Genomic DNA, 22,702 nt, shown 5'->3' on the forward strand with positions numbered 1-22,702 from the left:
TGATTCCTCTACTAAAGTTTCGGGTGACCAACACATAACACAGACTATCAACAAATATATTTCACAATATTCTAAAACATTCAAACTCTGATGATGACCCAGCACAGTGAAAATTGTCTTGACAATAATTTTAACTTCGACCGATATATAAATCCGTACGAGTTATGCAATGTTTAGATCTTAACTGTACGTACAAAAGAGAGTACGTCTGTAAAAAAACATCGGGTACATTTCAAAACTACATAATGAAGAAGAAACACCTTTATTGTGGTTATGAGATGTTTGTAGTGAATAGTTATTTTTGCTGAACATAAACTGGGAATAGGTAGGAAGTGGTAATGGGCGTAGGATGGATGTAGTGCCAATGTTGTAAGATCAAGCCATAACTTCCACAGAAATATAAACCGAAAACTTCTTGATACTTATCAGACCTATACGTCATCGCCATTTCTGTTTTACTTTGAGGGGCTTGTCATAAATCCACTCTGTTACGAAATCGAATTAAAAATGTTGACAGAAAATATTCGAGAATCTTATTAGTTAGTGATATCGATTTAAGAGCTAAATACGATTTCGTGCATCGTCCATGTTGTTTTAGTCCGAAAACACATATTAATAGAGTTAACACATTTTTTGAAGATACTGCCATACATTAGTTTAGCATCCCACATTAAGCGTCGACCTATTTTTTTATTATGAGTTCAAGCGTCTGACACCAATGTTGTAGGAAGGAAAAATGTATGAAGTTGGGGTGGTTTCCAGTAGCATAATATTCATACTAAGTCATGTGAAAATCAATTCAATACCTGATCAAAAACTTAAAAGGAACACACGCAAATAGGCAACTTCGTAATCTCATAAACACACTGTTTCCCCTCAAGAAAGCTAAGTCAGTTAAGGGAGACAAAACTGACTCCAGTCTTTTCTATAGATCTCGATTGTGTGCCCTCAAAAAATGTGTGTACGGTTGACGACACTCTTCGAACAAAACTATAAAATATTCACTTGTACTGATTTCGACGTTAACAGAATACCATTTATCAGTTTTTAATAGTATAACAACATAGCACATCAGCTGTTTATTTAGTGCACAGAGCTATTCTATCCAGAAGGAAAATTGTGCATAACGCGTCGAACTGAAACAGGCCTGCGAAATAAAATATGTTAATTTTACTGAATATGAATACTCCAAAGAACTTGTTAATATATATATATATATATATATATATATATATAGCTAAGTTGTCTTTTGAGAAATTTCGATTGGAAAAAGCAGTAACATATATAAATAGACAGATACATACACAGGAAGGTGAGCCAACATTACATACAAACGTGTATTGCTTAAAAAAACCCTAGAATACGTGTGATTTTGAGACGTAATATTTTATTCCTTCAAGATGATACCCTCCTACAAATCAATACGGTGTCACCAACCAGAAAACTATCGTGAATACACACGTTCATTTTAGTACAATATTTAAATGAAGGCCAACAGCTCTGTGGCAGCCTATAAATATTCCGGTTAGCAATTGCGATGCCTCATTCTGCGATGATGGTCGGTAGTGGCAACAAGACTAAGACCTGCGAAACGACGGTAACTGATAAACATGTAAGTATTTCTAACTTATCTGGAAGTGGAATGATAGAGTTAATTCACACGGCGAGGGATGTGGTTTAATAGAGACCTTTATTTGCCATACAGAGAAACTGTGTTATTATCAAGTACGTACAATTAAAGGGGTTTATCTGGGTTGTCGCAACGGAGTCCATGTATTTAATTCATCGTTTCAGAGCGTCTCTTTCATTCCGGTCAATACATTTACTCTGTAAGATTTGAGGTTTTCACAGCGGTGAGTATGAAGATTTCTGTCTTCTGGGTTGTTGCGCTGTGTAGTCTGGTAGATGTTTACCAACGTTTCAGAGGTCATACTGCCTCCGTCATCAGGGCGGTGAGTATGAAGATTTCTGTCTTCTGGGTTGTTGCGCTGTGTAGTCTGGTAGATGTTTACCAACGTTTCGGAGGTCATACTGCCTCCATAATCAGGGCGATGAGTATGAAGATTTCTGTATTCTGTGTTGTTGCGCTGTGTAGTCTGGTAGATGTTTACCAACGTTTCAGAGGTCATACTGCCTCCATAATCAGGGCGATGAGTATGAAGATTTCTGTATTCTGTGTTGTTGCGTTGTGTAGTCTGGTCGATGTTTACCAACGTTTCAGAGGCCATACTGCCTCCGTCATCAGGGCGATGAGTATGAAGATTTCTGTCTTCTGTGTTGTTGCGCTGTGTAGTCTGGTCGATGTTTACCAACGTTTCGGAGGTCATACTGCCTCCATAATCAGGGCGATGAGTATGAAGATTTCTGTCTTCTGTGTTGTTGCGCTGTGTAGTCTGGTCGATGTTTACCAACGTTTCAGAGGTCATACTGCCTCCATAATCAGGGCGATGAGTATGAAGATTTCTGTCTTCTGTGTTGTTGCGCTGTGTAGTCTGGTAGATGTTTACCAACGTTTCAGAGGTCATACTGCCTCCATAATCAGGGCGATGAGTATGAAGATTTCTGTCTTCTGGGTTGTTGCGCTGTGTAGTCTGGTCGATGTTTACCAACGTTTCAGAGGTCATACTGCCTCCATAATCAGGGCGATGAGTATGAAGATTTCTGTCTTCTGGGTTGTTGCGCTGTGTAGTCTGGTAGATGTTTACCAACGTTTCGGAGGTCATACTGCCTCCATAATCAGGGCGATGAGTATGAAGATTTCTGTCTTCTGTGTTGTTGCGCTGTGTAGTCTGGTAGATGTTTACCAACGTTTCAGAGGTCATACTGCCTCCATAATCAGGGCGATGAGTATGAAGATTTCTGTCTTCTGTGTTGTTGCGCTGTGTAGTCTGGTAGATGTTTACCAACGTTTCAGAGGTCATACTGCCTCCATAATCAGGGCGATGAGTATGAAGATTTCTGTCTTCTGGGTTGTTGCGCTGTGTAGTCTGGTCGATGTTTACCAACGTTTCAGAGGTCATACTGCCTCCATAATCAGGGCGATGAGTATGAAGATTTCTGTCTTCTGTGTTGTTGCGCTGTGTAGTCTGGTCGATGTTTACCAACGTTTCAGAGGTCATACTGCCTCCATAATCAGGGCGATGAGTATGAAGATTTCTGTCTTCTGTGTTGTTGCGCTGTGTAGTCTGGTAGATGTTTACCAACGTTTCAGAGGTCATACTGCCTCCATAATCAGGGCGATGAGTATGAAGATTTCTGTCTTCTGGGTTGTTGCGCTGTGTAGTCTGGTAGATGTTTACCAACGTTTCAGAGGTCATACTGCCTCCATAATCAGGGCGATGAGTATGAAGATTTCTGTCTTCTGTGTTGTTGCGCTGTGTAGTCTGGTAGATGTTTACCAACGTTTCAGAGGTCATACTGCCTCCATAATCAGGGCGATGAGTATGAAGATTTCTGTCTTCTGTGTTGTTGCGCTGTATAGTCTGGTAGATGTTTACCAACGTTTCAGAGGTCATACTGCCTCCATAATCAGGGCGATGAGTATGAAGATTTCTGTCTTCTGGGTTGTTGCGCTGTGTAGTCTGGTAGATGTTTACCAACGTTTCAGAGGTCATACTGCCTCCATAATCAGGGCGATGAGTATGAAGATTTCTGTCTTCTGGGTTGTTGCGCTGTGTAGTCTGGTAGATGTTTACCAACGTTTCAGAGGTCATACTGCCTCCATAATCAGGGCGATGAGTATGAAGATTTCTGTCTTCTGTGTTGTTGCGCTGTGTAGTCTGGTAGATGTTTACCAACGTTTCAGAGGTCATACTGCCTCCATAATCAGGGCGATGAGTATGAAGATTTCTGTCTTCTGGGTTGTTGCGCTGTGTAGTCTGGTAGATGTTTACCAACGTTTCAGAGGTCATACTGCCTCCATAATCAGGGCGATGAGTATGAAGATTTCTGTCTTCTGTGTTGTTGCGCTGTGTAGTCTGGTAGATGTTTACCAACGTTTCGGAGGTCATACTGCCTCCATAATCAGGGCGATGAGTATGAAGATTTCTGTCTTCTGTGTTGTTGCGCTGTGTAGTCTGGTAGATGTTTACCAACGTTTCAGAGGTCATACTGCCTCCATAATCAGGGCGATGAGTATGAAGATTTCTGTCTTCTGTGTTGTTGCGCTGTGTAGTCTGGTAGATGTTTACCAACGTTTCAGAGGTCATACTGCCTCCATAATCAGGGCGATGAGTATGAAGATTTCTGTCTTCTGGGTTGTTGCGCTGTGTAGTCTGGTCGATGTTTACCAACGTTTCAGAGGTCATACTGCCTCCATAATCAGGGCGATGAGTATGAAGATTTCTGTCTTCTGTGTTGTTGCGCTGTGTAGTCTGGTCGATGTTTACCAACGTTTCAGAGGTCATACTGCCTCCATAATCAGGGCGATGAGTATGAAGATTTCTGTCTTCTGTGTTGTTGCGCTGTGTAGTCTGGTAGATGTTTACCAACGTTTCAGAGGTCATACTGCCTCCATAATCAGGGCGATGAGTATGAAGATTTCTGTCTTCTGGGTTGTTGCGCTGTGTAGTCTGGTCGATGTTTACCAACGTTTCAGAGGTCATACTGCCTCCATAATCAGGGCGATGAGTATGAAGATTTCTGTCTTCTGGGTTGTTGCGCTGTGTAGTCTGGTAGATGTTTACCAACGTTTCGGAGGTCATACTGCCTCCATAATCAGGGCGATGAGTATGAAGATTTCTGTCTTCTGGGTTGTTGCGCTGTGTAGTCTGGTCGATGTTTACCAACGTTTCAGAGGTCATACTGCCTCCATAATCAGGGCGATGAGTATGAAGATTTCTGTCTTCTGTGTTGTTGCGCTGTGTAGTCTGGTCGATGTTTACCAACGTTTCAGAGGTCATACTGCCTCCATCATCAGGGTGACAACCCAGAAGACAGAAATCTTAATACATTTACTCTGTTCTGAAGAACTGGTAAGAGGCATTGGTACAGACGTGTTGGCTGTAATACTGTCGCAGTACAACGCACAACATACAAAGCTGACTGAAACAACATGCGTCTTCAAGTTGTCTAAACCTTCGTAATTGTTCGGTATTTCCAAATGTCCCGCATCATTTTTACGCGTGTTCTTTGTTAGAAGTGCTTAAGTGAATACTCGAGGGAATATTTTGTCTTCCATTTCTCGTGTTTCATCTCCAAAACTAACTAAAAATATGCACTACATTTATGACACTAGGATAATCTCCAAATAATATTACTGGTACCTTAGACACCCTAAATCACTCAATAATTATATTCAGAACAGTCATTTTCAAAGTTTGTGAAATCTCACAAAGATAGAATTAATGAGCTTGCAACACATAGTAAGAACAATAACATTAGAGACTTATACAGAGGTCTAAACAAATTTAAGGGTTACCAACCTAGAAGTAACTTGGTAAATGATGATTGCAGATTCCCGCAACATTTTGAATACGCGGAAGAACTTCTTCTCTCAGTTATTGACTGTTCATAGGGCTAGTGATGTTACGCAGACAGAAATACATACAGCTGAGCCATTAATATCTTAGCCTAATCCTTTTGAGGTTAGAATACTGTTGCAAGGTTGTACTAATTAACCAAGCGTATCACTGTTACCAACTTCAAATACAATTTTATCCAACATCCTTCTCTCAAGGTTAAGTCCAAGCGTAGACGATATAATTGGGGATCATCAGCTTGGGTTTTGACGTCATAGGTAAACTACTGATCACATGTTTTGTTTGTTCCACATTAATGTTCGTAACCATCCATTTGTTACATTATCATAATCGTACGTCCACGGTGGAAAGGCCTTCCTGAAATGCTGATAGCCTCGCACCTATTCAAGAAAGTCCCGCGTTTCATGTGAACCAGAGCGTATGTTCATCACATTTTCCACAAAAGCCCGCCAGCAGAATACAGTTCACAACTTAACACTCTATTTCTTTACAAAAAAATTTTAATTACAAACGGCCTGAGATTATTTTGCTGTGGTTTTCTCTGTTAGAATTTAGTTGTTTTTTTAACTGTCCGTGCGTGCTAGACGACGCGCCCATCTCTTCCTCCTTTGTCTGACAGTCTTAACACTTGGCGAAGAGTAGAACAGTTTTCTTCAACTTTCCATGTGTTCCTCTGTCTTGGTCGGAATATTCCCCGACGCGGTATTGACGTGTAAACTTGTCGGTTCTTACCAGCATTTCAGAGGAACATATTGTCTGTATCTTCGGGGCCGACAAATTTTCAAAACGCAGGCCTCTACCGGCTAAGTTAATACGAATTACATGATGTCTGACTTTAGCCCTTATCAAGAGCAGACAATAAGCAGTATAAGCTATCTTTATATTATGATCTTGTTAGAACATGCACCCCTAACCGGGGTTTTGTACAGCTACCGTGACGCATCATTTAAATTTATCACAAAGGCCTACTAATCACATGAACACCGTTACGTCATATCCGTCACTCATCCTTGCCTGTTATAATAGGTCCTGGCGCCCACTTTTACAACAAAATGCCTGAATCTGGAAATAAAAATAAATACCACACTTCAGTCTTATTTCCTTCGCGGGTTAGGTATATTAATGCCCGTTAAACAGTTGTTTCAGCCAGTCTGCATTCTCGGAACGCAGTTCCTAAATATCCGGTTGAATGTTGGTAAGATATCAGGTTCTCGCAGTGATGAGTACTAATATGTTTCCTTGGATGTTGTGCCGTGTAGTCTGACAGAAGTTTCAGATGTGCTTGCTGAGTTGGTACACCTGTACTAGACTAGACGGCACAACATCTGATTCAATGTCAACCCACATGACTGCTTATCTATATGTCCTTGTTCTAGCAGACTGCTGTGAAAATGTTTTTCCCTTGATCCTCACCTTGAATAATAAATCAAATGTATTATAAATAGTTTACTTGTGTGTTTCCTATTATATAACTCTTCTGTAGCCTGTAAAAACAACTTCCACGTGCAATGTAAGACTGGGAGTGGCGGGGGTATGAATTTATAGTCCATAAGAGGTGCGGGATTATTTGATTAGCTGAACTACTCGTAACTTCTGAAGAATAGATCCGTTTCGTGCAGTTGCAATTTCTAGCATTTGTTATTTGAGCCACATGAACCCAGCCAAAATCATTATTAATCATTCTGTCATTCGAGACAATTAAACCTGAGTTAATGGCAGTTATTAAAAATTACAAATAATTATAATAATAAAACCTTGATCTTTGTCTCCAAATACAGTTGTCGCTAGACGTGATGGAGCCTCCAAGTAAAGAGGTACGAGAGAAAGTACGGAGTGTGTTTGGTCTGAATGGCAAAATAATCAAAGAGTCTATTCAACAGCTGAAGGAGTGGCTGGAACTTCAGCCTCACCTGCCTAAAGAAATTGGTACGTTTTCAATTTCTGCTTTTAATAATACACCATATTTCATTATAATACTCACAATCCGCTGTTCGACAAGTTACAACTAATTTCTCGTCATTGCCGTGATTAATAGAAAAAACGACATGTTTTACCCCAGCTAATCTCTCGCTATTTGCAACGCATGCCGTGGTTTAGAGCACTGTGTCTGAACCTACCAATGAATACATCAATCCACGCACTCATTAAGTCCATCCACCACCCTCCATCATTAAATCCACCCAGACGAACAGCCTTGAATCCATTTACCCACCCGTTCATTTATTTATTTATTCATTCATACACAGATCCAAAAGTCTAGTCTACCCATCTTTAAACTCAATCGACCTTGGGCACATTCATCCTTGAGATCATTCTTCCAATCGTCCATCTACGCATCCATTCTTTGCTTTACGCATATATCATTGCACTAAATATTTCTACAAATTATATGAACCACGGACGACTAGACTGCCATAAAACGCAACAAATGTTAAAAGATCATCTGCCTTATTTGGGATTACATCTTTGCAGATGATGCAAGACTCGAGCGCTGGCTAATCAGATGCAAGAACAGTATGGAGAAGGTGAAAAAATCGTTGGACCTGTACTACACAGTGAGGACAACCGTACCTGAGATAATGACAGGCTGGGATACAAACGCAGATTGGTTCAAATCTGCAAAGAAGGTTTGGTAAGTAATTATCATGCACAAGAGTCTCGGATACGCTTGCTTGTAACTGCGTATTAAGTGGAAGTGCTGAAATGATACAATTCTCTACCATCTGTTTCTTTCGCTCAAATACGCTGTCATAGTGCACGTTGTGCAAATATGAATTTGGGGATTGCCCATTGTCTTAATTATAATAAATATATCATTGACGTTTGGAATGTTGAGCTCTATTTCCGTCTTCAGCTAATAATATCATTGTACAAACAGATCTGGCATTACTTTACGTACGTATTTTGCCATTATTAGCAGTAATTCGGGCACGTATTCATAACTGACAAATTCCATGATGCAGGGGCCATTCTGAGAACCTAACTGTCGCTCATCTAAATAAAGAAATCTCCGGCATTTTATGGAACTAGAGCAGAACGCTCCTTTCGGAGCTCCTCGGGGGGGGGGGGGGGGGGGTCAATTTTTTAAAACGCAACCAACCTTGTGTAATAATAATTCTCAAAAATCCGACATCGGTCCATATCCTGCGCCAGATAAACCCAGTACACACCCTCCTAGCATACCATTAAATGATTCATTCTAATATATCCAGTTGCCCTCCAATCTACGCATAGGTCTCCAAAGTGAGCCCTTCCTTTCAGGTCTGCCACCCGTGTACTACATTAACCGCCAAAATCATCCTTGATTTAACCCTCCTAGCAATATTTGGTGTAAACAGTACAGTCCGCGATTTTCATCAATGTGTAAACTTTCTCCATCTTGCCTTTATTTCCCTTCTAGGTCCAAATATTCACCTTATTACTTTCTTTACAAACATTCTAATTTTATATTTCCCCCTTTCGGTGACGAACAAAGTTTAACACCCATACAAAACAACAAAAACAACAAATTTTATTTGTGGTTTTATTTAATGACGTCAGTAGGTCAGAATATATAGCCTCGAATGGAGATACAGAAGAAGACCACATAAACCTCACTCAAGTTAGTCGGTCTAGGCGCCGGGATTTGAACCCGGGACCTCAATAATAAGAAGAACGCGGTCTAATCAATCAACCGCGATGTTAGGTGGTAGTTTTATTGACGTTAGGCTTTGGGTTTTAACTGTTTTACCAACTGATATGAATTAACTCGTTTCTTTGCAGCTACTCTGTCCCCATGCCTCAACTGACACCAGACTGTGACCGGGTCATTTTATTCGGACTGCTAACGAGTAATACCAAAGACTTTGATCCCCTGGACTTCTGTAAACTACGCCAAATGGGGCTGGAGATTAGAATAAGCGAGGATTATTGTATGTCGGAAATCTTTATAGTGGATCTTTTGAACTACACTCTGGCACATGTCACAAAAATTACCATTCCGTTGATCAAGAAATTTGAATTATGTGGAATTGTAAGTACAGTAAATATGATATATGTGAATAATAATGTTAATATATGTTAAGTGAAGTGAACGCAATTCTAATACAGACACAAAATGCACTCAACCATGGTGACACTGAGAAAGCACAAATTTCAACAGGGTTATTTTATGTTTAATTGTAAAAAAATACTTTTCCAAATACAATAGTTCGTTTGTTAACTCCACATCACTGAGTATTCTCTAAAATAAGAATAGACTTACTCATTATGAACGTAAATTTTTTAACAAGATTTAATTAAGTAATAATCACATGCTGCACACGATATAAACTGCCCCTTACTGAAATTTCCGAAGGTATAAAATAAATATTGTCTAATGAATTGCTTAAAATTCGAGACTGGTTAACCTTGCAATGGAGTTAGAACCTTAGGCTTCTCCAGAAAACACCGCTGTGTTTGTCTCTGCGTAAGAAGGTCAATGCCTCTTTACATATGGCCATATTTTTCAAAGATTTTCGTAGGTTACTAACGTACCTTTTGCTCGGAGTCCATCCCGATTCTAAAATTATTTTCAGGAGTTTGAAACAAAGACTCTTCCATCATATCTATTACGTATATGTTAAATACACATGGCAATCGACAATGTCTAACATATAACTTCACACAATGATATAATACAAATAAACTGACATGAAAAAGTTCCGGACTTCCTGAAAATTCGTCCCACTGATGAAGGATGGTATAAAATGTTTCAGTTAACTTTAACGTAAGAAGTCCATTATGAACTGTGATTTGCCAAGAAACATATATACGTATGTGGGAGTTGAGTGTAAAATAACGTTTATAATAACAGAATTCTGATTTAGGAATGTTTAAATTATAAGTGATAATATAAAAATAACAGGAAATACCAAATTTGTCGAATATAAAACACGAAAATTAATGCTGCGCAAATGGTAATAATAAATATAGCTACAGCACACAGTTGTAGATGCCAGATTCTCTAAATAAATTAATTTCAACATATTATAAAGTGGGATATACTTTATCGACGGCGATATTATGGAAATTTGAATTTGGTAAATATTATTCGCGTTTACTGTAGCTGGACAAATTAGAGTGACATGTAGAGTTCAAGTTGTATTGGGAGGCATGAGAGCTGGAAATGAATGATCCACTTATGGTTATATATTAATCTATGTTTATTCCAAAAATCAGTCAGTCTACCAATACACATTTAAAACCCGTAATTACTCATGGCTCATTGGTTGGTTCACCGAATTTCTAGAATCTTCCTTCGTACGAAACAGTCCGTATGGACGTGTTCTCTGATTTGTATCAGGTACAGCAGCTGCACGTGAGACGCTGGCTTCTCCGTTCGGTACTGGACAACTGTTGTACACGAAATTCATGTGCACTGGTTTGTATTTTGTCTTTAAAATTTCTAGTTTCCCTTTCTTGAAACTGAAATGGTAATGGTCATGCTTTAACAGGAAGTGCCAGCTTCAGTGCATTATGTTGCCTTATGATATCAGGCGCCAGTCACGGGTTCTTATGACTGCTGTATATAAACTTCGGTGTTCATTAACAGGTGGATATTTCCTGAGCAGCTTATCGGCTAGTTTCTTATTGTTTCGTAGCCGATAAGCTGCTCAGGAAATATCCACCTGTTAATGAACACCGAAGTTTATATAAAGCAGTCATAAGAACCCAGCCTAATTGCCGTATAAGACGGCATCAACAGATGCAGCCACATCTCACGTCAACGTCGTGAAACTGAACCGTGTAACAGAAGACATACATGACAACATTTACCAATGTTTTTCCTGTTTGTCTTTTTCAGGGTGGATGCAATGTTCGCGTTAAGGCAATACACATTTTGAATGCACCGCCATTTGCCGACACTCTAATTGCAATGTTGAAAGTTGCACTTAGAGCCAAAATTGTAAGCCGAGTAAGTATACTATATATTATATCTCTTCAAATTTTTCTCAATGAATGGGAGAGTGGAAACAATGTTATTTGTTTTGCTTCTCCCGCCACAAATAGGCTACAGGCGTGTTGCGCACTGCTCTAGAATTTACGAAGTCAACCAAAATATCTTATACCTGGTAAGCGATATATTAAATAATGCATAGTTCGGTGATCTGGCAATATTCTTCTCTGTTCTACCGTCTCATCCCTCTCTTACATGACATTCACACGCTCAAAAGTTTGATAATCACTCTCTACTCACTGACATGTTAGTACACAGTCATGCCTCCACCTACAAGAGTTCACACGCATTAGTAAATTTTCAGCATCAAAGTTTGTTATGATCTACTGGGTTGTGACTTCGAGTAGTCTTGTGCCCCGATAATGGAGATGAAAAGTTGGTTATAATCTACAAAACGATTACATCGCGTTACAACTCAGAAAACCAGCATCGTCATCAACCGCCGAGGAAAACTAAAATAATTAGCTATTTTGTACCCGCAATGTAAAATTCCTTATCAGATTGCAAGGTGGGAATCAGAAATCCGTTCACAGCTACAGCAATCCTCGATCTTCAGTGAGATAAAAGTAAGAAGCCGGTACCGCGAGCATGCTCAACCACAACGCCCATGTGCACAGAATGCTGTGAGGATGGACCAAAGAGCGACGACTTGGAGGATACAGAATGTGATTACACACAGATTAATCGTGGAGAAGGAGTATGTGAGACGTGGATGATAATGACTCAACCGTCAATTTTGCAAATGGAGAATAAGTTTTATTTAACCCGTTCGCACAGAATGTTTATACAATTACACAAAGACTTCTGCTGAAGAGACAATTTGACATGCTTATACTTTCTATATCTACGTTTTCTACAATTAGTCCCTCAAATGTATTGATAAACACTACATTTTACTTTTAAACTACATATTTAAATTGAATAAAAATTTACTTCCCTATCTCCGGACCGGAGATAGGGATTAGCTCTATCTAGTGGGCCCAACTGAGTGGGAACCTGAAGACGGAGATAGAGTCTCATCTCCGAAACGTCGTTTTACGTTTTATTACTAGACGATGGATAATATCCAAGTAAATTTTTATTCAATTGACTCTTCACCATCGTCAAGAAGTTTTAGATTTTACATATTTAAAATTGGTTTTAAAATAAATAATTAAATGACTTAATCAAGGAAGTTTCAAATCAATGTCAGATTTAGGTAATATGTTAAGTATTATAAATATACGTTTCTAAAACAATATATATACCTGAAGAGAATGAGGAGGGTATAATGATGTAGACTGTACACAGACGTTCATAATGCTGTAATTATTTACAAATTCCATGTATTTATACAATACAGATACAAATCCATGGCAACAATCTGACAACTCTTCATGAGCAGGTGCCAAAGAGCTGTCTTCCTACGGAATTCGGCGGTGAAGCTGGCTCCATAGCAGAAAACTGGGGTATGATACACAAAACTAAATTATACGTACTTAAACATCTTGAGAATGCATGATTTTTGTTATAACGTTATGAAATATCTTGATCACGAAAATAACACTTAATGATAACACATTTCAAAGGGGCGTGTTAATATAATTATCACTATATAGGCCACGCTAATTATTACACTACCAGGAAAGGTGGTTGATTTTTATTATAGCGGTGTAGAATTCAGAACCTTAAGAAATTTCCACGTCGTGCTACCGGCAGGTACGTAGTTGCTGTGCCTCCCATTTATTGTTCAAGTTGAGTAGCCTATACAACACGCAATCCAACCAGTTCCGAGGTTAAGAATGCGTGGAGCAATACCTCAACTGCAACTTACGTCTTCATGACGTGATGCTTAATAAAACAGTAACAAGTTTAAATAAAATATTATTGTTCTTGTCGTCGTCGCCGCCGTCAATATTACTAGGGGTAGTGTGGCAGATGCAGTATCAGGAGTGGCAATAGTAGTACTGTAATTTTAGTACCATTATCATAATTTTGATTAAATTGATATTTAACTCCTTACGTTAATTTGTCCGGAAAAAAAGTAAATTTAGCACTCCGCCCTTAAAAATTTAAAGCGTGGAATTAACGCTCATAACCAATAATCTGCGCAGACCAATATAAGTTATCTCTAATCACTCAATAACAATTTATGAATTACGTTTCAGGTCGCTGGACGAAAAAGATGGAAAGTTACAACGACATGCTTTTGGAGCGTGAGAAACATAACTCCGATGAATCTAAGAGACCTGGCGAATCTCCCAGAAGCAGCGACCTGTTAGGATTTGAAGGATCGTTTAGGAAACTTGATGTGGATTAACACCAGCTGAAGATTATCCTGGCATTAGGAAGTGTGCCTACTTCGAGGAATGCCAACAGTAAAAATGAAAACGTAGTCACCTTTTGCACCAAGTGCAATGTACTTTTCACATACTTACTGTAAAGTACGTTGCTGCAACTGATAGCTTGTGGGAAAAATGCTATTCATAATTTATACAGACATTTCCCACAACAGATATACATATGTAAAGTTATCAAAAACAATGAATAAACAGTCAAATAGTTGCATGATAATAGGTTAGTAGGTGACAGTATGTTTACAGAAATCTAGCTGATGATATGGTGTCTGGTTCCTCAATAAATATGTGATTCTATCAAATAATGTCCAATTGTCTTCATTCATTAGCTCAGAAAAACTGTAACCGTAATATTACATACTCCGTTCAACCATAAGAATTGTGCCTACACTTATTTTATCACATGCACAACACAACTTCCGTACAATTTGTTAAGCACTTAGTACATTGAATATTTTTCATGTACGGCAACTGTTGAACGGGTCGGCTAAAGTAATGAGCACTGTTTGTGTAAGTACCAAAAATTATACTTTAAAAACAGTTTGCTATTTCAAACGAAAAGGGATGAAGTTTCAGGAGGCTATAAAAAATGCATAATGAAAAGCTCTGTGATTTGTATTCTTCTCGGCATATGACGAGAGTCAAGTTAAAGAAGACGAGATGGTGAGATACCCAGCGCGGAAGAGATGAGAAATAAATATTTGTTATCCTGCAGATAACTAAGCTTTAATAGGTGCATAATATTCATAGGCGTCTTAAGGGGGTGAACTGGATTCTTTTTAACTAGTTAAGCGACTCTCAGTTTGTACAGGACTCCACCCCATGGAGTTAAGGTTTTCAGGTTGCTTCGAAAATTATGTAACAACTGGACTTATTAAACACCAGCAAAAATAAAGAAAAGTGTAGACGTGGTCGGCAAATGTATAGAGAAACGTGTAAAAACCTTACATAACGCTAGGATTTCTGTATGCTCCTCGTACACACATTACGACACCACATACAATATACCTTAGTGACGTTGCTGTAATACATTGATTACCTTAAGGGGTATTGGTTTTTATCTGCTACGATAGTTTCGAGGGCAAAGCTGATAAATTAATCATCAAACCAGTCACTCAAGGACATACTAAAGGGCATGCTGGCAGGCAGGCAGGCAGGCAGGCATGTAGCGCATGAAATTTAGTCGTATAGTGGAAGGAGTGCGGACAGGTGGAAGCTGAAGGAATAAACGAGGAAAGTAAGTGACTTCAGATATTTCTCTCGACTTCCTAAAATAAATTTTACTGGATAAAACACTCAAATACATCAGTTGTAAATACGAGATAGGGAAATACTAACGTACCTCGTATTGTTCGCAAAATTACTGACGTTTTTCAGGTCCTAACGCTTACGGTCACAAGAATTTAGAGGGTCGTAACGTTGCTTTCAGTAGCCAATTAATTACATACCTCACTATTAGGCTTAAAATAATTAGTTCGTACCTATATCATTCACAACTGTATTAAGAAAAGAAGATGCAGAAAATAATTTTGACACGGCACAGCACATCAACAATTTCTTGTATAATACCGTAAAAAAATGCATAATACGCATAAGTCAAATTTTATAAGCGAGAACTTTGTTTCCCACAAATTATGGTAGAGTGAAGCATCTGTAGGGACGACGGACGTCGGTATGATATATTGCCAGGCCCATCTCATATTTGCACTGCCTTCTCTCCTACTGTCATGTTTCTTTGGCTTCAAAGAACAGCTCAAGGGACCGATTTCGATCAAACGGTAGTGACTGCGCTAGTAACATCCTGTTACTGTACTGTCTTCAGAAAACCGTCGTACTTACAACACAATACACGTATGTTATCTGGGAAACAAGCAGACGTCATGGGCGAAGGAAAGACACGGTTTAATACCAAAAATTGTACACGAATGCGTTCTTCCTCTTTCCTTGCAGCGATTGCAAGAGAACAACTCACTTTCACGAAAATCACTTGGACGGAATTGTTATATAATATATTTATATGTCACGTATTTTTCCTAGTTGTGCGACATGGCTCTGCCACCACTTGACGAGAAAACAAAGCAGGCGGTCTTGGCAGAAATTGGCCTGAACAAGGATAGCCTCAAGGAAGCAGTGAGAGTTCTGAAAGAATGGCTGGAACAGCAGCCTCATCTGCCAAGCGAATGTGGTAAGAGAATGTGTACGACCTCAACCACCAGTTAACCTCCCCACACTCATTCTCCTTTACGAATTCTTGTGAGTGTTGCGCAAGAATCTCTACACTAAGCAGGTTACCTTGTAATAAATACTTGCAAATGTACTAGGGGCTCCGACCTTGCTCTCTTTGTACGAAAATCCCAATTGCGGGGGGGGGGGGGGGGGGAGTTGCCTCCAACCCCTCCTTCCTATTCCTGTCTCTTCTCATGCGCTCCTCCCTGAAACCTTTACCTGCTGCCGGCCTCGCACGGGACCGCACAGATATGAAAGAGTGTGTGATCACTACATCGCATCTTTTGTGTCGTGCGCCCCAACTCCTTTAATGGGGTGAATAGTTAGCTTCAAGCTCCGACCTATTTGTCTCCAGTGAAAGAGCTCTAGGTACCAATTAGATTGAAGTCTGAGAGACAAATCCGGTTAGCGATGACGAAAAGAAAATAATAATGTCTCTTACGTAAATCGAATCACGATCGTGAAGGCATTAAATTATAAAAATGTATAGCCGCCGAAGATGAACATAGCAGAGAAATAAATGTTGCCAGTTCACAAACATCAAATCCGGTGCAGAGGTTCAGAGTTTCTAGAGTCGTACCTCCACACTGTCACTAATCTTCACTACTTTCTGAATAGGTATATGTTTAACTTTAACGAATGTTAACAGAAGATTACAGGCTGGAACATTGGATAATTGGCTGCAAGAACAGTTTGGAGCTTACGAAGGCCTGTCTGGACATGTACTACTCGTTCAAGAACATCATGCCCGACATGCTTACAGAGAGAGACCCTGCTGGAGACTGGTTCGAGAACATCACTAGTACTGTGTAAGTTTAACTCAGTCTCGCATTAAGAGTAATAATAATAATAAATTCAATAATGTAGGGTCATTGCAGACGCAAACAATATGTCAAGAGTAAAAATTATTAACCTCCTGATTATGTAATTTCTAACCTTCGGATATTTTTACACGTTCTATCATTGCCACAGTTTTCGTCATCCCAAGATTTTTTTCTCATACTAACAAACTATCTGCACACAGTAACAAAAAGGTCAGTTCTGTATATGTTTAATCCAGTAATAACTTGTCTCCGTTATCCCAAAACTATGGAGAAGAGGAAGTTTCTTCAGTCAAGTTTTCTTAACGAACTTTCAAATATCCGGTTTTAGGTTTGTAGTTCCTCTGCCGAGTCTCACGCAAGAATACAGTCGGGTGACCATAGTTGGACCGGTACATCAGGATCCCTCCAAGTTTAACATGGCGGACTTCTGTAAGCTGGGGCTCCTATTCCATGACGTAAGGAGGTGCGAAGACGTCTGTCTATCTTCTGTATACATCGCGGACTTAACAAACTTCAGTACGGGATTCTTGGCAAAGTTTACAATTCCTATGGCAAAGAAGGCTATGGAGTATCACAAGGTAAGATACTGCTTTTTGCAGAACTAACTTTTTACTAAGAATTAAGGCGCGAGCATAATTTAACTTGAACAGGCTGATGATGACGACGAAACTGGTGTAGGCTATTTGAGTTTTAAACTGTTTAATTCTTTGTTGCCATCTAAACTTTTCTTGTAAGACTTGAGGTTCTCACAGCGGTGAGTATGAAGATTTCTGTCTTCTGGGTTATTGCGCTGTGTAGTCTGGTCGATGTTAACCAACGTTTCAGAGGTCATACTGCCTCCGTCATCAGGGCGATGACGGAGGCAGTATGACCTCTGAAACGTTGGTTAACATCGACCAGACTACACAGCGCAATAACCCAGAAGACAGAAATCTTCTAAACTTTTCTTCTTTGACTCGGACAGAATTATAAATATAAAGTATCTTATACTACAAAGAGCAACAGTTTTTCAGAAGCTGTATTTACACTATAGTTAGAATCGACAGCCACGATTACGTATCGTCTCCTTTCTAGGCTTATTATTGTGTTCTTGTTTTCTTCTCTGGAATTGGCCTTCTGGCTGTTGATGTATCACACTAATACTAAATAATCAAGTTATGATCGATTTCTTTCTTTCCTCGTTTTCTATTTTAAGAAACTCATAATCCATATAATGAAGCCTGTCAAAGATATTAAATAACTGACACCGGCAGAACTCAAGATATTAAGCCAATTTATGCGCAGTGAGTTTACACTCCACCAAAAAACATCAAGTATGCCCCGAATTTTATCTGTTTATGTCTTTATGTTTGTTTCAGTAGATTTACCTGCCCCTCTTTTCATGAATACCGTTGTTCAAATAATATTTCATAAATGTAGCTGAGATTTTTCCACCTTTGAATTAATTTCTTTAACTTTCCTTTTAGATAGTGTACAAAACGTTATCAAACTCCGTATAGGGATTTCGAATATTAAAGTATAAAATACCAAAATACGACCTCCAATGCAGATGTTTATTTTGTTCACTGAATGCAAATAAATTATTTATACTTGAATGACATCGAAATCGTAAGAAATTATAGTCCTAGGACCATATTTTCTGTGTTTTATTTTTGTAAGTAGTTGTAATTCTTTAATATTAACATGTATTAATATTTTCAGAAAAGTTTTAGGGAACAAATCACCTCAATTCACATCATCGGCAGTCCAAAATACATGGAATTTATTATGGGAATTGCAAAGGTTATATTTAGCCCTAAATTATTCGGTCGGGTAAGTAACTACCTTGTACGTTAATCTCAGAAACTTGCTAGGCATTACTGACTTCTGATATCTTCAAGCAGTTATGTTATTTTCTCGTAATAAACTCAGATCAGTCAACACCGCTAACATCAAAACCATGCCATATCCTTAACCACTCTCTCATATTCAGGTTACTTAACCCAAGAGACTGATCTAGATTTGTGGCGTGAATGACCTAGATATTTCATATGAGATTACAGGTTCTCAAGGTGATGACTACGAAGATGACTGTTTTCTGGATGCTGCACACAACCCTGATTACAGAGGCAACAAGCTCCTCTAAGACATCAGGAAATGTCTATTAGACTTAAACAGCACAACATGTCAAAAGACAAGTCATCTTTGTGTTTCACGGCTTCATCAGTATCTTGTTTCGTATGACGGAACGTAACGACGGAAACTGAAAAATAAGTGTTACGGAACACAAGAGTAAATCATAGAACGCAATTTCGATATGCCGATTTTGATCTGAGGCGTAAATCCGTGTTGACTTGCAGGTAGATACCCACGTTTTAGCCCTGAAGGTCTGAAATGTTGGTTTGTATCTACAAGTCTGCATGTCGTCAACTCAGAAGATATCAACACTGCATCGTCACCAACGTCAGAATATCTATCTGAAACAGCTTCCACATGTTCAATTTCAATACCAACTCTTTCTGTACATAGCTCTTTATTCACTCATTCGCTCTGTACCAAGGCCTAGTTCGTGTGTAAAATATAACAACAGATATTCTCCGCGTACTATATCTAAACTTCTTATGAAACTTAAGAGTCAACTAACGCATACAAATTTATAATTGAATTTCATAATATTTCTCTGGGATTGAAGATGACTTTCTTCTTAAAAGTTTCACCGCATAGTCTAGTACAGTGTTATTCAACCTTTTTTGTTAGCGTACCCCCAGATATAATTTCTCTTTAACTTTGTACCCCCAAAGTTGTTGGTGTATAATTCAAGTTGTACATAGTATATAATCTACATTAAAAATAAATTAAATAAATTACATTACTGATTATTCAGTGTTTATCACAAAATAATGTTTTTTTTTAAATTTCACGTACCCCCTAAGATGTCTTCGCGTACCCCAGGTTGAATACCACTGGTCTAGTAAATACTGTCCGAGGTTTAAGAGAATCTGACTGCCTCCGTCATAAGGAGCAAGTTCCTTTGAAATGCCCGTAAATACCTAAAAGACTACCTGACGCAACATCCCGGAAAACATCTTCATATGGTCACCGTGAGAACCTCACTTCTCTGGGATTCCGTAAGAGTTTTTAATTCGTATGTCTATCTGTGAACTTCACAGATTCACATCCATTCTAAAGGCAATGAAACACTGTACGAATATGTTCCAAAGAAAATCCTTCCTAATGAATACGGCGGTGACGCAGGACCATTTGCTGAAATGCAATGTAAGTTACTTTAATTTACACTGGAAGTAACACCAGAAATACCGTAACTGAATTACAGCGTTGAACTAGTCTTATTGTCAGTGTAGAAGAGCTGTGTTTAACTGCCTCTGGTTTGAAGCATTCTTATGCGCACCATTTGTAACTCAGAATCTGCAGAAAATACACGTGTAGATGAACTTGTACTGCAGCATCCTGTCGTGTGGTGATCATACTATTGTAACCTTCCATTTACTGTCACTGGTCTGGTGTTCACTGCAGGCAATATTTCGCTGGAGTCCGTATTTTTCAACATATTTCACCTGTCATTCAGTCACCATCAACTTCATTTATAAAATATTATTCAAGAAAATTGGTGCATTGTCTTTAATTTTGCTAAATATAACTGTGAGAAGATAAAATCTGTTATAGATTGAAGGTTTATAAAGTTTTGAAAAAACCCTGGCATTAACAAAAAGTTACGAACTTGAAAGTTTAACGTATGAGGTAAATTTTAAACTTCTTGACTTCACAGAATTAAAAACATTGTGGTCTCCTTGTATTACATCAATATTTTCTCATTCCCTCAGCTTCTTGGAAGAATCACATGAAAACCTACAGGCGCTGGTTACTGGATCAGGACAAATTCAAGTCCGACGAATCTAAACGGATCGGTACAGGAATCAATAGTGAAGAGATATTTGGGTTTGACGGCTCGTTCAGACAACTCTCTATTGATTAGTGCAGTGATTTAATATGCCTACACATCTGCTCAGAGGTTTCTTACAGATGTGCAATTTTAATTAAAATGGGTGTACATTCAGCAGTTCCTTGTTGGTTTCCTTATTCTGCAATATATTAAGTAAGATAAATAAAAGCTGCAATTGAAGCAAATAATTTCACTCACGCAAGTTATTTCGTATATCATTAACCCAAAATTAACGGAGTCTCTGTACTTCAGCCGCACTGCAGAAACTATGAGGTTTTAATTAAGGCACTGTGTGTGTGTGTACGTAAAATTAGCTTAAAGCCATTAAAACCCATAAGATTGTCCTTTCATGCTCTTGTCAGTATATATGTTTCATACCAGTTTGGGACAACGTTGACAATCCGACAGCAACATAGCTACCAAACATTCTACATTATTTATTCTTCTTCAGCAGACTTCTATGTTAGTAATGGATAAAGTGGTATAACAAGAAGCTTCATAATTTATACGCTTCGAATATCACCTTCAGAGGGATTGAATCGGGACAATATAGACGGGCAGGCAGAGTAGAATTAATAGACAATGCATTTACGTAGCTCCGAACCAAAATTAAGGGCATTAATAGAACATGTTTACAACATTCTGTCCTCCTTGTTAAAAATTACAGGTGTTTGTTGTAGTCTACTGACTAATTTTTCTGCTCACAGGCCTATAGTTATTATTTGAAACACCTTTTCATGCCCCACGAACTAGAAGAAGAGACAATTTTTACCTTCATCCACAGCTGCCTAATATTTTACGGGTAATCAGCCTTTTAACAATATTAATATGCAGTGTAGTGCATGCATTGTTGATTCCCTTTTTCAGAAATTAATTCGTATTTGCCCCTTGTCCTTGCCCGATGTTCATTCTTTAAATTATTCGAGTAAAGGAAGTACATAACCTAATGAAACCTTTAAACCTCTTTCTTTCCCTTGAAGAATTTATCGAAATATCCTCGTAAAAGGCGCTCTGTTATTGCATGAAAGAAAATGTTCTGTAATAAACGCCACTAAACGGAATTTCTGGAAAACGCACAGCATTTGAATTCCTACAGTTCCCCACGTAAGACCGCACCCACGTGCTTGGAATATGTGAACTTCAGCCACAAATACAAGGTAGATATATATCGAAAGTAACACAATTTTCTAGCATTAAAGTATTACGAAAGCTGGTCAGGACACTCCGTACTGCGAAAAAAAAATCTCGTCTAAAAACGCACCCAGTCGACTTAAGCATTTTTTGATTTACATTGCAAGAAATAATAATTAAGTTGTCTTACATTAATTATTCTAAAAAAAAAAAAGTGAAAGGATCTGCGGATCCCGAAAAACAGAAGAGAAAGTCAACGCCGTACCACCTGCTGTCGTAGTGCAATGGACTGAAAGAGAAAGATCAAATCATGTTTCACCACATGACATTCCAAATCCGTATGAAATCGGAAACAATTACGACTGGAAATTTTATGCTTTGCAACTCACTCAAAAAGGTACACGCGTCTGCTAACAAAATTCGGTGAAACAAATTAACATGATTTTTGCATGAAGATGTTCATCTTCTGGGATGTTAGACCGCGAAATCCGGTAGATATTTACCGACGTTTTAGAGGAAACTATTGCCTCCATCATCAGGGTCGTTATATGAATTTTTGTTGCATCTTTTTCACACGTACAATTTAGTAGATTTAACAGTGGGACAATGATATGTTTCGAACTTCAGCCAATCACACTAAAACGCTTAAGAGTTCCAGCCACGTGCTGCTGTTACTCAAATGCGCTTACGAACATGACGCTTGCACTCTCTACATTACGCCGAGGCATCTGCTGTCTTAGGCTAGATCCCAGACAACTTTCTGTTTCTAACAGGAACTTTCTTTACGC

At 38.7% G+C, this 22,702-nt stretch overlaps 2 protein-coding genes across 2 annotated transcripts in view; one reads left to right on the top strand and one right to left on the bottom strand.

The window, feature by feature from the left end:
* The window catches only part of LOC110829861 (uncharacterized), a 297,508-nt gene that overhangs the window by 218,329 nt on the left and 56,477 nt on the right, over positions 1–22,702 (bottom strand). The gene's annotated exons all lie outside the window — the stretch shown is intronic.
* Positions 1,506–22,702, top strand: part of LOC110829864 (uncharacterized) — a 28,199-nt gene continuing 7,002 nt past the window's right edge. Inside the window, exons 1-13 of the mRNA XM_087356767.1 lie at positions 1,506–1,612; positions 7,259–7,406; positions 7,953–8,112; positions 9,243–9,492; positions 11,305–11,415; positions 12,800–12,905; positions 13,605–13,753; positions 15,831–15,978; positions 16,669–16,828; positions 17,172–17,421; positions 18,545–18,655; positions 19,993–20,098; positions 20,665–20,815. Coding sequence (XP_087212893.1) covers positions 1,538–1,612; positions 7,259–7,406; positions 7,953–8,112; positions 9,243–9,492; positions 11,305–11,415; positions 12,800–12,905; positions 13,605–13,753; positions 15,831–15,978; positions 16,669–16,828; positions 17,172–17,421; positions 18,545–18,655; positions 19,993–20,098; positions 20,665–20,815 — 1,925 coding nt within the window. The 5' untranslated portion in view covers positions 1,506–1,537. The remainder of the gene's footprint in view (positions 1,613–7,258; positions 7,407–7,952; positions 8,113–9,242; positions 9,493–11,304; positions 11,416–12,799; positions 12,906–13,604; positions 13,754–15,830; positions 15,979–16,668; positions 16,829–17,171; positions 17,422–18,544; positions 18,656–19,992; positions 20,099–20,664; positions 20,816–22,702) is intronic.

The sequence above is a fragment of the Zootermopsis nevadensis genome, unplaced genomic scaffold (genome assembly GCF_977971745.1).
Source record: "Zootermopsis nevadensis isolate Lab colony 2312 unplaced genomic scaffold, Znev_1.0 Znev_ptg000027l, whole genome shotgun sequence".
NCBI classification, from domain to species: domain Eukaryota; kingdom Metazoa; phylum Arthropoda; class Insecta; order Blattodea; family Termopsidae; genus Zootermopsis; species Zootermopsis nevadensis.